The sequence below is a fragment of the Buceros rhinoceros genome, unplaced genomic scaffold (assembly GCF_000710305.1).
Source record: "Buceros rhinoceros silvestris isolate BGI_N320 unplaced genomic scaffold, ASM71030v1 scaffold8301, whole genome shotgun sequence".
Classification (NCBI taxonomy): domain Eukaryota; kingdom Metazoa; phylum Chordata; class Aves; order Bucerotiformes; family Bucerotidae; genus Buceros; species Buceros rhinoceros.
This window is the reverse complement of record NW_010393634.1, coordinates 22,188-38,384: the sequence shown is the minus strand read 5'-3', so window position 1 is coordinate 38,384 and position 16,197 is coordinate 22,188. Positions and strand designations below refer to the sequence as shown.

At 41.5% G+C, this 16,197-nt stretch overlaps 1 protein-coding gene across 1 annotated transcript in view; it reads right to left on the bottom strand.

Annotated features, from left to right (window-relative positions):
* IL16 (interleukin 16) overlaps window positions 1–14,582 on the bottom strand; it is a 37,336-nt gene extending 22,754 nt beyond the window's left edge. The window contains exons 1-2 of the mRNA XM_010144921.1: window positions 14,533–14,582; window positions 9,241–9,652 (exon numbers count right to left, since the gene is read on the bottom strand). Of these exons, the coding sequence (XP_010143223.1) occupies window positions 9,241–9,652; window positions 14,533–14,582 (462 nt within the window). The remainder of the gene's footprint in view (window positions 1–9,240; window positions 9,653–14,532) is intronic.
* Between the last annotated feature and the right edge of the window lie 1,615 nt (window positions 14,583–16,197).

Here is a 16,197-nt window from a genome sequence, read left to right as displayed (position 1 = left end):
TTAACATATGGCCATACAGAAAGAGAAAAAGTGTTTGAAGTCATATGAGTAATTAAAACAAAGAATGGATTGAGTAAGCACATGAAGAACAACATGTTTTTCTAGGAAATACGCAGCACAAATGCATGAACACTTGAAAATTCTAAAGAGACAAGGGAAGCTGGGAAGTTAGCATGCCATTTCTTTTTGATTTGCTTAGTAAATCTTGTAATTCAAGTATTTGCTCGTTCTACTCCCAGCTGAACCCACCTCCTCTGCCCTCGCCAGCCTCTCCATTCTCCACAAAATGAAGAGGGCTCTCAGTGTATCCTGGATCCAGGCTTGTTCCCAAGAGATTTGTATGACTGAGGTATAGATTTCTGAAGGGGAGGCAAATTTCATATGTTAGGACAGGCCACAAAATGTAGTAGTGGTCAACTGTCTATTGCTCCCGGGTCTCCTGGCCAGAGCGGCGTGAACCTTTTCCAGCAATCCGTCATCAGCACAAGGAAACCTGTGTAACCACCTTCTTAACCATCACCACAGCTTCAAATCCGCCCTAAGTAGAGTTCATCCAGTCCCGAGGGTTAGAATCATTGCGCCCTTCCACCACAAATCAATAGGGATCACATCATACCTGACTGACAGCAAACACAAACTTCACATTTACAGTAATGTCAATAAGGATCATAACCTTCTAGGCTGACTGTTGAAGCCTGGCTCCCACTCTGAAACCTGCCAGAGTAAATCGGAGGCTGTGAATGAATGAAATGTTTAAGCTGGAGCCCTGGGCTTACTGCAGGCTGAGTTCTGTAGGTAATGGATAAGGGCTATACTTACGGTGACTGCCTTGTTAACTCTGCGGGTTTGCTTGCATTCCAGATCGTCTGCCATTAACGAGGAGTGTCTGATTTTTACGAAGCCTCTTTTGTTCATGAAGAGTGCTTCTAGTGAGCACCCGGTAAGTGTATAAGCATGGGGAGAATTCTATTTTTAACCAGTTTGTTTGAACTCTAATAGTAGTTTTGGAGCTTCTATATTTATTTTTCACCCAAGGTAAATACCCTGGGAAATACATACTTGAAATCAGGACTACACTATACTCTTTTTTTATCTTGTGGCAGTGCTTTGAAGTCTTTGGCATGGTAACAAAATAAAGGTTAGAATTCTGATGTCTTAAATTTTCAGATCTTGAGTAGCAAAAAATGTGAGCTAACTTTTCTGTTTGTTTGCATTGGTCCTTTGTTTTTAGGTATTAGTGAGAAATTACAGGCCAGGTTCTATATACGTGAGGCATCCATTAAACTCACAAGATTTTCAGTAGGGCAGTGTGGTTGTTCTAAAACATGAGAAATATAAGATAAATATTAAAGTTAGGCAGTTATTCTGCTGTGTTTTGACGTGTGTTGGGTTTGTGCCTGGTAGCGTTTTGGTGGTGGGAGGAGGACTGCTGGCATGGTCCCTGCTGGCAAGTAACATGGATGGAACTGGGACTGACCACGATCCCCATCCTCTGCCCATCCTGTGCCGCATGGAGGGGGAGGAGGTAACAAAGCTGGAACTGGAAAAGAAGGGAGGGGTGGAGGGAAGATGTATTTAAGATCCTGTTGTTTTTTCTCGCTGTCTCACTCTGATTGGATTGGTGATTTAGTAGTGATTTTGTTTAAATCAAATGGCTTTGGTTTCCCCAAACTGAGTCTGTCTTTTGCCCGTGTCCGTAATTGGAAAGCGAGCCCTCCCTGTCCTTTGTCGCGATGCTTAAGCCATTTGTTGTATTTTCTCCTGCTGGAGTGAGAGTGGCTGCATGATGTGTTTGCCAGTTGAGTCTAACAGCTGACAAGACATCAGCTGATCGTGGATGGGGGCTGTTGTAAAAAAATAATTGTGCTAGAGAGTGTCTAAAAAAAGTTGTTTACCTGTTTTTTTTTTTTTTTTTTCCTGTAGTCAGAATTCAGGTTTGGACTTGCCAACTTCTCTTCTTAGGAATCCTTACTCCTGGGTACTGCTCCCTTGAAATAGCTGCGTATACTCTCTCAGATACTGGTCAGGCACACACAGAACTTCGCGCAGCTGCTCTCTGTGCTTCGTTTTGTTCTTTATTTTAACATAACACTAGAATTTTTCAGACTGTCCCCAACACACGTCTGTTAAGAGCGCAGTTGTGCCTAAGCCCTTTGTTTAACTTGTTCACGGTTTACAACTGGTGGGTTCATGGTGTTTATAAAAATCCTCATAATTAATTGTCCAAAAGTTATTTGGCTCTCACCAGTTTCACGGGACCTCAGAGCGGAGCGGGTTTGGCTCTGAGGTTTTTCATTGCAGCGTGTAAGTCCTTTGGGGAAGACATTGAATTTTGTGCGATGGGAGTCATGCCAGGCTGGAAATTCTGGGTTATATTAGGACATATATATGAAGTGACACCAAATAAAAACTGAAATGAATATTCTTTCCAAGAGCAATAAATTGCATGTGCTCTTTAAGAAGGAAAGTAAAGGTTAAATCTGTTGTACATGGCAGAAAGACCTTGGGAACAATTTTTATTAAACTGAATATAAAAACTACCAGGTTGGGCTACATTTCAATCAGGCTCTGAGTGTCAGTCTTTTCTGCAATGAATTTATGTGAATTACTTATAAAAAAAAAAATTTTTATTGGGCACTAGAGACATGTGGCAAATATCTGTATGTTGTCAGCATCTGCACTTTTTTGGGTCCTGGATATAGATCACTATATTCACATCCAAGTTATTGCAACATGGCAGAAAATTAATAAAAGCTGTTCTTCAGAAAAATAAACATTTGACCAATTCATGAGCCAGCAGTCAATTTGCTTTGGGTTTTGTTCTTTAATGGATTTTATTTCCTGTCTTGCTTATTATTTTATGCATAGAAATATTGCTGATGGTTCCAAGAGTAAAGACTATTTATTTTGCATCCTCCTCATTTTTAAAGCGTCCTGCTAATTTTGAAAGGTGATTTATAGCTCTCAATGTAGTGAATGCTGAAAATTTGCTAAAATAAGGTTGGCAGGTTTGGTGTGGGGGCAGGTAAATTCTAGGTCAACCCTGCCTACCCATTGTTAGAACATATCTTCAAATGCACACTTGCTGCCGGTTCCTCAAATCTCTTTGTTTATTAGGGGCTTTGACACTGAACATTGCAAGGCTCTGGGGAAACTTGTATCTGCATTATGATATTCACTCATTGCTCTGAAAACAAAACGAAGAAAGTCTGTGGGAGTGTGCTTTAGGCAAAATTTGTCTTTAAACTGAGTCTGCTTGGCTGAAAGATAAAAATCCAAGGTGTGGTGTCCAAGAGCCTTCCTCTTTCTATCACAGGTGAGAGTAGAATCATTTTCCCAGTATTTAGTTCTGGAAAAGTAATTTGCACATCCAGGCCAACTCTCTTCTCCTGTTCCCCCACCGCCTCCTTTTTTTATTATTTTTTTGTCATGCAAAATGGAGAGCTTCCTAGGATGTTTTTCTATCTGCCTTTTAAAAGATTTCTTTTTCCTTCACACTTCCATTAGCCATTTCTAGCCCAGAGTCCCATCTCAAGACATATAATTCCAGATGTTGTTTAAAAATAAGGGTAACCATGGCATCTGTGGAAAACTGAAAAACTGTTGTGCACTCAGCTTAAGACACAGTAGTTAGATTGTCTGAAATGACGTGTTATACAAGGCCAGTTCAAGTAAGGTCTTTGACTCAGCTAACCAAGCATATGACAATGAGCTGATTGACTGCTTTTATAAAAAAAGAAAAAAAAATCCCAAACAAAAAACCCCAAAACAATTATCTAACAGCAGTACAATAGAAAATTTAAATATTTAGTTTTTCTGACCTCCTGTCTCTGAAATAGCTGGGATTTCCAATACAGGCTTTGGGGATTTTCTTCCAGACACATCTTTTTTTTGCATTCTAACAGAGTTTTAACAGAGAAAGGACCAGTCTCTCTGGCATAAACTGACATGACTCCACTGATCCTGATGTACCCTAGCCAATGCCTTGGTCTTTTCAAAATATTTATAGTAGGTGTAATACATTTTCCCAGCAGCATATTCCCTTTGCAATTAATAAAATGGCAGAAGCTAGAAAGCCTTTGGATGATGCAAGAAGCAGGGCAAGGGATTAAGGATCTCTCTTAGATATACAATTCAGCACGTCAAATGTTACAAACGGACCTTTCCACCCATCAGCTGTCCTTTGGTGTGTTTTTCTGGGAGCCTTTGCCTTAGCCCGCATTTTGCAGCGCACACTGTCATAATATAACAGCCTCTTTCCCAGCTTGCTCTGGGGATAACGTGGCCCTGAGGTCCAAAAGCAAAAAGGCTGGGAATACAGAAAGAGAGAACAAGCAGGAAAAGGAGAACACATAAAAGCCAAAATAAATGCAGTCACCTCTCCTGGCTTTGTTTTTCCATACCACCTATAGACTCATGTTTGAGACATTACAGTCTGTTGCTCTAATACTTGTCCTGGTACCAAAGGGCCAGTTAAGTGGTGTTTGAATAAGGGTGAGATAATAAAAGTACATTCTGGTGATGACCAAGTGGGAAAAATGCCCCACTGGCTGGTAACTCTAGGTGTTTCCCATGGTGTTGGTAATGCGGGGAAGGAGGTAATGGAATGCTTCTTGAAGCAGCTCTTGAACCCAGCAGAGACTGCAGTTCTCTGAGGAACAGAAGTTGATGTTATCTAGTCCTGTCCTCCCTACAAATGGTGTAAGTTCAGACTTTGTAATGCTATGAGCAGGCAAGGACACCTTTCGCAGTGTTTGCTCTGTCAGCGGACGATGTATCAGATACTGCTTACAATTTTTTTGTTTTCCTTTCAGGACACCTGAAAATTGCTGATTTTGTGAGAAGCAAATGATAAGGGGGATCTGCTTGTTTATACACTGACAAGCTGACTTTCTAGCTCTGTCCCTACCAGAGTAAGTGCACCTCATCTTGGAAGCTAAGTGGTCTGGGAGCTGCCTGAACAGATGACACCCAGGTTACCCTGAGCACTCTAGATGCAGTGAGCAACAGTCAATACAAATGAATATGGGAACACAGAAACCAAATGAATTCAGAAGCCTGCTCATCTGCTCTCATCGCTGTTGATGATACATTAGAGAAGGGAAAAAAAATCTTTGCTCTTTAGAATGTATAACGAAATGAGATACTTTGATGAGGATGTAAATATTAATGGATCAGACTGAGACTTTCTTCCCCAAGTGCTATCTCACAAAATGTAAGTTCTTATGTGCTATAAGATTTTGATACAGTATTTATTTCTACTGCTTTCCTGTCAATCCGTGTCATGGCTTAGGTCTGGCCCAGCCTCAAACTGGGACATTCAGCCAGGCAGAATGAGGAGATGGCTGGGAAGTTTGTGGAAATGGTAGTCCTTAGCGGGACTATCTCTACCTGCCTTTCTGCTAAGCAACATGTAGATGAAAGAAGCTGCTGTTGTAAGGCACAAAATGTTCGGAGGACACAGAGAAGAAGAAAGAATGTGGCATTTGTTAGGAAGTGGGAAGCAGTCAGTTTACCGCAGATGTGATTCCTTGTTCACTGCTCCTCACTTTCTCCTCCCCTCACTTCACTTGCTTTAAAGTATTCGATGGTCGGTTGTTTCCTTTTGTCCCATCTTTGTAATCCCACACTCTTCCCTCTCCATTTTCCTTTTCCCAAATTATCTCCTGTTTTCTTCCAGTATGTTATGCAGCCACTTTTCTGTGACAAATATTGGAAATAGGACTCCAGCAGCAAAATGAGAGATCTGTGGTGATAAGGTAGGCCAAGGTCGAAGAAGAACATAACCATTAAGAACAGTTACACAGGGCCCTATGTGACATATAGTGGCCATATCTTGGCAGGATGTGAATGACTATCTTGTTATCCAAGCGTCTGAGGTAACTGCGTAGTTCACATGGATGTAGCAATGACTGAGGTTTTTGCCCTGAATGTAATGAACCACCGAATAGTTGCTGATGGGCTTCTATTCAAGTCTTGTCTCAAACTTATTGCATTCTACCTGTTATCACTTCTAGACACGTGAAAGATCAATCCCTGCAGCTTTACACTTCAAGTGTGCCACCATGCCACATACTACCAGAAAAAAGTTGCCTGGAAGATGCAGTGATGAACTGAAACCACTAGCATCAGCTGCTGCCCACATATCATCACAGTAAAAGTGGTAGAAGCAGCATCACAGTTGAATAACGTCCATCCTCTGCTCTTTTGGTGCCCTGCTGGTTTAAATTCAGGCTGTGGATGCTTTGGTTAAAAGCAAAAATACCTGCACAGTACAAGTCAGGTTTTTTGCATGTAGGGCCAACCTTTGCAGTACTCCTCACAAGAGCCAAATTTAGCCCAGATACAAGGTTGTGGTCCCTTCACACACGCCTTACTGCTGTGCTATACCTCAGGTGACAGAGGAGCAGTGAGATCAACTTGCACTCCCACCCCAAGTAGTGTAGTACTATTGGCACCAAAACCTGGGCAGATTTTGTTGAAAGGAAGAATTAATGAAACCTGGTATCATCAGAATTTCAGCCTTCTGAAATTCTCTGGTGCATAGTAAGATCTGAGTTCTAGCTCAAACTCTTTTCCACAGGTAGAACAACAATAACAAAGTGTTTCTGGGGGGATTCTCTGTAGTCTAGTGTAGGTTGTTCTCATGCTGCAGTGTCTCGCTCAATGGCTACAGCAGCATTTTCTACTGAAGACTGAAGTGAAAGGAATTGATGTCGTGATGCATGGGCGCCCTGTCTGCAAAAATCCTCCTCTTGCCTCTCACTTCCGTATTGTAATTAGCACCTAGTTTCTCAGGCTGTAATGGGACAAAGGTCTGTTCCTGGGGATCCTGAAGGTTTTGGAATCAGGAAAACATGACTCTCATACACACGCAGCAGTCTCCGAACACTGCTTGGTTTGTTCATCGTTTATCGCTTCTGGTGAACCCCATGCAACTGGCAGAGTATGGCTCAGAAAGGCACGGAAGTTTCTGAACAGGAGAGGAACTAGTATTTGGAATATTGACCTTCCAGGTTCCTACCTAGCTCTGGAAGAGAAATGCACGAGTATTAAATCACTCAGCACTTTAAATCATTCTTCTCTCCTTCCAATGGGACAGCGAAAATCAAGTTGTTCAGTTCTGTGGGAGTTATTAGCTCCTTCAGAGTTGTACTTAGGGCTGCAGGCACTGGAAAGCAGAAGAGTAGTGGAATATGCTCAGCAACACCACATAAAGAATGGAATCTATTTTCCTGAACAAAGACAAGGATCCTTCAGCTCTGAGTCACACATCACGAATTTCTGAAGCATCACTGTTGACGGCCAGAGCGAGCATTATGCTGGGACTTGAAAAATGTTTGTTGTCTCCTTTCTTGGAGAGGTTTTAAGCTTAAGCTCTCTAAGACACATGGTACAGAAAGACAGTTCTGACAGGCTTGCGCCATGTGCTTTTGCAATATAGGGTAAAGCCTCAGCAACAGGAGAAGGTCGGTAGTACAGGGTAAAGTCAGTGCAGCTGTTACCAAAGTTCATCCTACTTAGCATATGGAGATAAGACTTTTTAGAATCACTCTCTGATCCATGACTGTGAAGGGTATGGAAGGTAGCGTCTGCAGAAGTTTGTATTGCTATGAGAGCTCTGGAGAGGGAATTTAATGTACGCATTTTCTACAACAGCACTAAGCAACCCAAACACTGCTCTGAGGGACTAGAATCCTGATTAACTTGTTACCATCCATCCAGGCTCTTGACCCATCCTGTTCAGTGACACCAACACTTCAGCCTAAGAGTGGATTCATACCGTTAGCAGTTATATTTTGTCTGTGCGATGACATTAGTTATGAGATTTGCTCTGTTTCCCAATCTCTATTTGAGATTCTTTCCAGCTATAAAACAAATTATCTAAACTTACAGTCTGCAATAAGATACTGAGTAGTTTCACACAGGCGTGGATCCTAACGGTTATTGGTAGCCTTGCGTATTTTGAAGGTATGTGAAAAAGGACTGTGGCAGCTGACACGTACCTAAGGAAGTGCTTCAGGTTTGTTAGGAGAAGAGGGGGGAGTCATAGAGGCCAGCTCCTTCACTCCCAGATGGAAATCAGCAGAGCGCCTATGGACTGTTTCCACAGGGGAGAAGGGGTATAGTTTTGAAGGTCACTGAGTGTATTTTGGGACTTGGGTCAGTGTTGCCTATTTATGTTTTCTCTTAGAATGTAATAGAAGGTTGGCTTGTTTTTGTTCTTGTGCTGGGACTTTGCCAGGTGCTGAAACACCTCACATCCAGAACTCTGTCCTACTGCAGCCTTTGCAATATTGGGCGGCGTGCTGTGGTCGTTAGCAAGAAACTCAAAGAGTAAGGGGAGATTCTGATTTTCAGAACCCCTGTGCCACTGTGTGGTCTAGTTTTAGCCAATTTTATGGAAGGTATGTAAAATAAAATAAAATATGTAAGAGAGAATACTTTAGGTGAAAGGATCAGTTCTTTTATATAAGCCTGTATTTGCACAGGTAAAAGGCACATAATAAGAGACATGCCAGGAGGACGCAAACAACTGTATTAAAAACATGTCACACTTGTAGTGAGGTCCCTTTTATACATCACACCAATGGTTTGAGAGAAAGTGGAAAAAATTAGAATATGTCACGGAAAATAAACTTTCTAAAGAAATCTAAAATATATTGTTCAGACTGAAAAATTGTTCAGATAATTAGAGTTAACATAGTCCTTGATTAAAGAATAATGTTGTACTATGAGGCTGTTAACACTTTTTTCATCCCTAGGAAATAGTGACATCTCTGGTGATTTTAGAGCCATCACTATCTCCTTCCTGAATCAGAGAGCAGGAACACCAGCCTGCTGAATCTCCTGTGTCTTTCATAGTATTAATACAAGTCCTACTTGCATAGCCTGTGAGATCTCATGGGATGCCACTTTACAAACGCACTTTACTATAGTGACAGCTCTATATTTTGAGCTGAGTACTACCCTGCTGGTGGAAAGAACCAGCTGTGGTAGTCCGAACGCACGGAGAGCCACCTAGCAGTCCCCGATTTCAGCAGAATGTCAATCAGCAGAGCGCAACAGCACAGCAGGGAAGCTAATACGTGTTTATGCTGTTTATACAGGAACAGACCCGCAGGCTCATGTGCTCCGAAAAAGCCAAGTAGAATTCTGTGTTCCTGAGGAATATCAGTCATTCCATTTAAGAACTATTGCAATAGGAACCGTTACAATATACTGCACCGAGCTGCCTACCTTGGTAAGTAACTTTCTTCTCATGTTGTTGCAGTTCTCATTTGCTGCAGCTTTGGACTGGACCATGCTGGTGATGACACGTGCAGGATCAGGTGGGCTGTCTTCCGTCTCTGATGTGCATGGTAGCTGTGTTCTGGGACAGCAGTCAAAATCCTCTTGACCCCAGCTGGTAGAGATCTCAAAGGGATCAGGGCATTTCTCATCAGGACTTGAGCCATCGTCACTGGTTTTGGCATTGCAAAGTATGAGTGATCTTGAAATGGAGCGAAATTTTCTTGACTTCCTGTTCCCACCATTGCTCTTGCGATCCATCTTCAGAGGGCTGGTAGTGCTGCTCTTTTTCCTATCATTCTCCCATTTATGCAGCATGATACTTTCAATAACTTTCTCTGCTTCTCTGGTGCTAAATATCCTCCAGGAAAGGAAATATAAAAAGTAAGTTGTAATATACCCCACTTTCTCCCACTTAATATCTTACACTACTGAAAAGCCCTAATGAATAAATCGAATCAACAGAGCCTTTCAGTCTGCTCACAGCCACGTGATATCTCATGACTTGCTAATGCTGTTCTGTGCAGTGCTGTACTAAATTCTCCTTCACCTTTTCATTCTCTTCCCATGCTCCCCGGGCATAATGGAGTGCTTTTAATACATGTTTTTGATGCTTCCATTGTGCTGCTTCCTTTGGGCTTCTCCTGAATTTGCATGTTGAAATCCAAAATTGAAAAGGAAGATACTTTAAAAGCATTATTCTACCCTCCTAACGTTATCTGGAAAGAGGAAGCTCCTTCTGAAGCTTGATTCATGAAACCACTGTAATTCAAAGAAGATTAATCAAATTGTGGAGGTTAAGTTTTCTGCCTGGCACATCTGATTTGTAAGTGGTTCAGCAAAAGCAGATCTTAGCCACGAGAGAGTAAGGAATGTCAGGCTGCTATAGAACTCCTACCTTCGCAGACCAGAACTCACTTAAGACCGTGCATTTAAGTAACAGAGAGATCCAGTGAAGCACTTAAGTTGTGAATATCTGATTAGGGATTGAAGTCTATAAAGGAATACAGCTCCAATACATCACTCAAGAAGCCTCCCATTACAGAAAGGGTTTGTTTCAGCGTATGATTCAGCATACAATAGTAAGAGAAAATGGAAGAAATTCTACACAATCAAAACGTGGCAAAGTTGGAGCTTCTGTGGAATGAGTGAAGTAATGAGCGTGTTAAGGTAACAAAGGGGAGTTTTGTTAAACTGTTTCCTTTTTCTCCCAAAAAGTTTTCTAGAAATATTTTGGTAGGTATTTGTCAGTGCTGAAAATTCAACAAGAGGAGGTCTGATTACTTTGACTTTCTCAATTTTTATCATCATCTTTACACAAACTTTTCGCAGTATCTCGTTGATACTGTATGCTGCCATTCTAGAGAAAACGCCTATTGAAACTAAAGCATTTGCATCGGTCAAAGATGCTGTAGGTGTTACACACAAAACCGAAAATCAGTGTAACTTGAATGGCACTTCTCAAGTATACTATTGAGAGGGAAAGTTTGTACGTCGTGCTCTAAACTGGGTGGTTGTGCTTGTTTTGTGGTTGTTGGTTTTCCCTTGTTTCTATGCAAAATTAGGTAGATACGTATTCACTTTGTACCTGAAATGCCATTGTTGATGTAGAAATAGAAGGCAGATTTTCCAAAGGCTCCTTAAAGTCACAGCAATAAACATGGGCCTGCAAGTTTTGACCAAACCAGGTTCATATAATAAATCCAAGCCAGCCTTATAGTAGAACTGCAGGATTATTTTTTTTTCCCCTCTCATAAAAATAACCAGGAAAAACTAAGCACAGATGATAAACATTATGCCATCAAGTACCTGTCTAAAGGAGCTATATGGCATTGCTAGAAAAATATGCAATTCAATGCGAGTCTGAATTTGTTTGGATTTGTAAAAGGAAAAAAAAATTGCACGTAGCTTTTCCAGCAGCAGCAAAGAGGTCCCTTCATCTCCCAGGGAGAAGGATGTTTATTTGTTCAGTCCTTTCTGGCATTTTTGATACATATGCTCTTCCAGCCTTCTATCATACTAGTCCTAATATTGTTCTGCTCCCTGATGTCTCTTTTCCAAAATAAAATCCCTAATGCTTCAGATCTCGTGCCCTGAGTGTTGGAACTCATCAGATTTCCTAGCAGGACAGTATTCCAGGGCAAAGTTTAAGTTTGAAAGTATCCAGAGAACACGTCAAGTTCCACAAAGCTGGTGTGTTTTCTGCCCCTCTCCTGTGTGTCTTCAGGATCCCGTCTGCCCCGGTGGGACAGTTTGACCTCACTTCAATAAGAACATTAGAACTGAAGTCCCTGGGCTCCCAGCCTCCCCCACTCTGGCATGAGGGAAGCTTTCAGGGTCAAACTGAATATATTCTCCATCCCTTCAGTAACACGCATGTTCTACTTTTTTTCAGATATCCTCTATTCTTAGGACGAACAAGATTTGCGACCATGGCTGAACGCAGCCGCGATGGATGGAGGACTGCCCAACAGCACAGCCGTGCTCCCTTCCTGTGATGCATAGCACACGCTGAATGAATAAAGGATCATCTAAGCCTATGTGTAAGGTCACAGAGGCCAAAGGGGGTGCACAGAGGTATGACATAGATGGACCACGAACACATGTTTGAACACATGAACTTTGTGGTTGACGTGGAGTCTTATTTCTCTAGGATTAATCTCCCCTCCAGAGACTCTATGAAGCAACTTATTTTGAAGTACAGGTGTGAAAGGTGCTATGAATGATACCAGAACAATAATTTTGAGAACTGTCATAAGTAGTTGGTGGTGGTGTAATTCAGTATCACAAGTTTGCAATTTTTTGTATGCTTTTTTTATTGGTTAGTTAAAAGCTGGCTTGAACTCACCCTTACAAATCTATAAAGACATTCAAGGTTTAGAGATTTTCTTTGTTTCTTTCTTTAAAAAAAATACAATTTTTAGTGTTTTAGTAAGCCTAAAGCTTTAGTGTACCATAATACGTATGTACCTAACTGCAAATTCTGAGTTGGGAAATCCCTGTTAGCATCCCCAAGTGTATTAGGAAATTAATCTTGTGAAGCTTGATGCTGCTTTTCCTGTATGTCTGAAGACAGGTAAAAATGCAGTTTGGCCCATTACACCAGAATGTGGACTTGAAAAAGCAGTAGGACAGCTGGCATGAGGGGAACTTCTACAAGTATCTCCCCTCGGCACCTGGGTAGGAAGAAACAGAGCTACTTGCTGAAGGTGTGTGGAATGCGCATGACTTGAAAGTCTGCAACAGCGATTGGTGCTCCTTCTGTGACTCTGGCAATTGTACTAGACAATAGCATTAAGAATGTCAGAAATGAGCCCGAGTTTCACATTCAGACCTAAACAATCTTGCCTGTAGGGGAAAGTTAGAAGAACTAGCACTTTTCATTCAAGAACGTCAATGTTGCACAGACATTAACCGTACTCTTACTTCTCCAAAGAGAAAGATTTAAAAAAGAGCTATTAAAAGCACATGGATAAGCAGAGGATTTGATAGCTTAATGGTCAAAATACAGCTCTTTGGAGACTGGCATGCTAGAATGAAAGCTGGAGAGACGCAGAATCCCTTTCTTGCTCTGCCTGAAGCTGATGAGCTTAAGAAGGGAGCACCTCCATCAGTACTAAATGCTCTAAGAGATGCCTTTCTATGCTAAGCATCTGAGATGCAGGGAACACGTAAAAGCACCTGCTGAAACAGTGAAGGAAACTGCTCGAAGTTATCCCACCCCTCTGCAGTGCTCCTGAGGAATTTTACCGTATGCAGAGAGAACATCTCTTTTGCCCTGCTGCATCAGCTGTTTCCTCCTCTCCCACCCCCATCAGAGCTCCACTGGCTGGAAGACCAAGTTTAACTCCAAGTGACTTACCTAATATCTCAAAGCAAGCCTGGGGGCTGGGGTGAAAATAAACCCAGCAAGCCTAAAGACTTCCAGTTAAATACTTGCTCTTGCTCTATTAGATCACAGCCCAAAGCTTAATTAAGGCGACATCCTTTCCAGAGCTACTGATTCAGGACTGCATGAGTGACAGAGATATAGGAGGTACCAAGAACACAGTCTACAAGTTTTCCAATAAAAATATCCAGAAATGTTATTTTACACAGAAAACAATATCACAAGTGTTAGAGAAGCTTTATGATTCATTGCCATCTTCCACCAAATTTAATTCTAGGTATTGGTGGTGTGGACAATTACTTCAAAGTCAGTTCTGCAAACCATTCATCTTTTCCTCCGATGCACTCACTGCTTGTCATTTTCTCTTGCCTTTCTTATACCTTCAGCATGCCTGATGGAAGTTGTCTGTGGTTTGTAATGCAAACCAAATGTTCCTTCTCTGCTTCTCTCTTCGCACACACACACACATCCCCAAGCCCCAAGCTTTATTTTTCCAGCTTTAAGTCTAAAAAGCCCTAGCTCAGAACACAGTCTACAAGTTTTCCAATAAAAATATCCAGAAATGTTATTTTACACAGAAAACAATATCACAAGTGTTAGAGAAGCTTTATGATTCATTGCCATCTTCCACCAAATTTAATTCTAGGTATTGGTGGTGTGGACAATTACTTCAAAGTCAGTTCTGCAAACCATTCATCTTTTCCTCCGATGCACTCACTGCTTGTCATTTTCTCTTGCCTTTCTTATACCTTCAGCATGCCTGATGGAAGTTGTCTGTGGTTTGTAATGCAAACCAAATGTTCCTTCTCTGCTTCTCTCTTCGCACACACACACACACATCCCTAAGCCCCAAGCTTTATTTTTCCAGCTTTAAGTCTAAAAAGCCCTAGCTCTGCCTTCTGCAAACAAAATACTTGATTTGAGCTGTGCCCATTTGGTTCAAATTTTCAGCTGAATTTTAAACTGAGCATTTACAAGATGCAAGTAATTTGATGTAGCTCCCAGATTGAACGCGAATGCTCTGCTGTTAACCAGACAGTAGGAAAGAGAGAACTTTTCTTTGCTAGCAAGAACAAGATGAGTTTTACATTACCAAGTGCTAACAGCTTATCTTGCATCCTATTTTAATCTAGATCTTGTGATCTGTGTCACATTCATTACTGAGCAGTACTATTAGCACTGAACTATTGCACATGTCTAGGATTTCCAGGCAGCAGGAAGAGCTAGAGATATGGAAGTTTTCTAGTAAGGAGTAAGACACTCTTGGAGAGTTGAATATACTGTTAAAAAAAAAAAAGAAAAAGTTTAATAATACCTAATTGTAAAATAAAAATTCAGAAAGAGGAACTTACAACAGCGAGGCAGACAAACCTGACTCCTGCAGAAGGCTGTTCCTCTTCATAGGCCTGGCAAAAAAAGACAGAGTGAATAATTGAAAACACACTCTCATCATGTCACGTGACTTAGTTTCAGTAATTCTGCTCAGTACATTGGAACGGAGCTATTGTTTCCTAATTGAAGAAAACGTCAGCAAGGATAGATAAACAAAAGCAATGGGATGCAGGACTGGGGAAGCTGTTTCCAGCAGGCTCCCAGCTACCCAGAGAAGGTAAGGCCATCTAAGGAGTTTGTGTCATTTATTTTTACCCATCGCTCTCTGGTCCTGGTATTGATGGGGTTCAGGCATGTTAAACCCACTTATGAGGAGGCGGGGGAGGCAGTCAGAATCCGAGCTAATCAAGTGCAGGATTTCCTGCTGGAGGCTGAGATGACAAGCATGTTTCTCGTAATTTTTAGCAGATATTTGAAATGTTAAGCTAGTACGAATTTCATAGATCATTTCTGCTCCAGGAGGAAAACTTAATAGGATCCACTTTTGAATGCTAAGCCATTGTATCGTTCACCATGAAGTAGCATGGTCCCTTTAACCTGCCGGTTCTTAAATATTCTCCCTTTTTTGGGCTAGAATGCAATTTTGTGATCCAACTTGACCAAGGACTCAGAAAATTGTTCCTTTTTCCATAAAGCATCTGGGAAATGAGAACTATGCCGTGGATTCCAAACTGCCACAATGATACCCTTCATTTGCTGTAAGGTAAACGGTTCAGTCTTTTCTACTCCCACCACGAAACACCGTCTGGGTTGCAACCACCATCACTCGTGGGAGCAGGAAGCCACCTTTCTGCCACATCCCTAGGCTCGTTTAGCTGTTTCTCATTGATCACACAGATCAGTGGGTCAGTCCCCAGCTGTCAATACTGAGTTCTGCTCGAGTGACAAATAACAATCTTGCTGAAGAAACCTACTTTCTCTCAACGAATTTGTGTGATAAGATACATAGAGAGTTTGTAAATTAAAAAAAATTCCGTGGAAGAAAGAATTCTCTCTGAAACAGCTAATGTTAGCTTACTGAAATACTGAGGCCTTTCTGAAATGTTCTTACAAACTATAAACCCTGTATTTTTTCAGGAAAATGTAAGCAGAAACCTGAATTTTATACCCAGCCCCGTCTGGTCGTGGAAACGGTCAACAAGGGAGTGCTTGGACACCTGCTGTCCTCTGTGTTTTGTGGCATGAAGATCCTGGTTTTATTGGTCTGTCACTAAGCTCACAAAAGAGAAATTATGAGCTGTGAAGACAAGCATCTGCCCCTGAGAATGATGTACATACTGGGAGAAAAAGTGCAGATGAAATCTCTGCTCTGTACAGCGTCTGCAGGAGCTCCAAAACACTCGGTGATAATACGTTCGTGGCTATGTGTATTTTAAATGTTTACAAAAAGAAGAGAATTTGACATTATTTTCCCATCACGGAAGTTTTCAGGATATTAGTCCCCCAAAGGAAATCTGTTGTAAAGGACACGGTTTTAACTTTGATCACTGGGTGATAATAAACATGGAACACTACCCAGCTCTTTTTAAGGGCTCACCTTGTAGAAGAACCGAGATTTGACACTGAGTAGTGAACAACAGTTACCTGGAAAGGAGGAGAAATGGGGAGCTGGCTTTGGGAAAGAG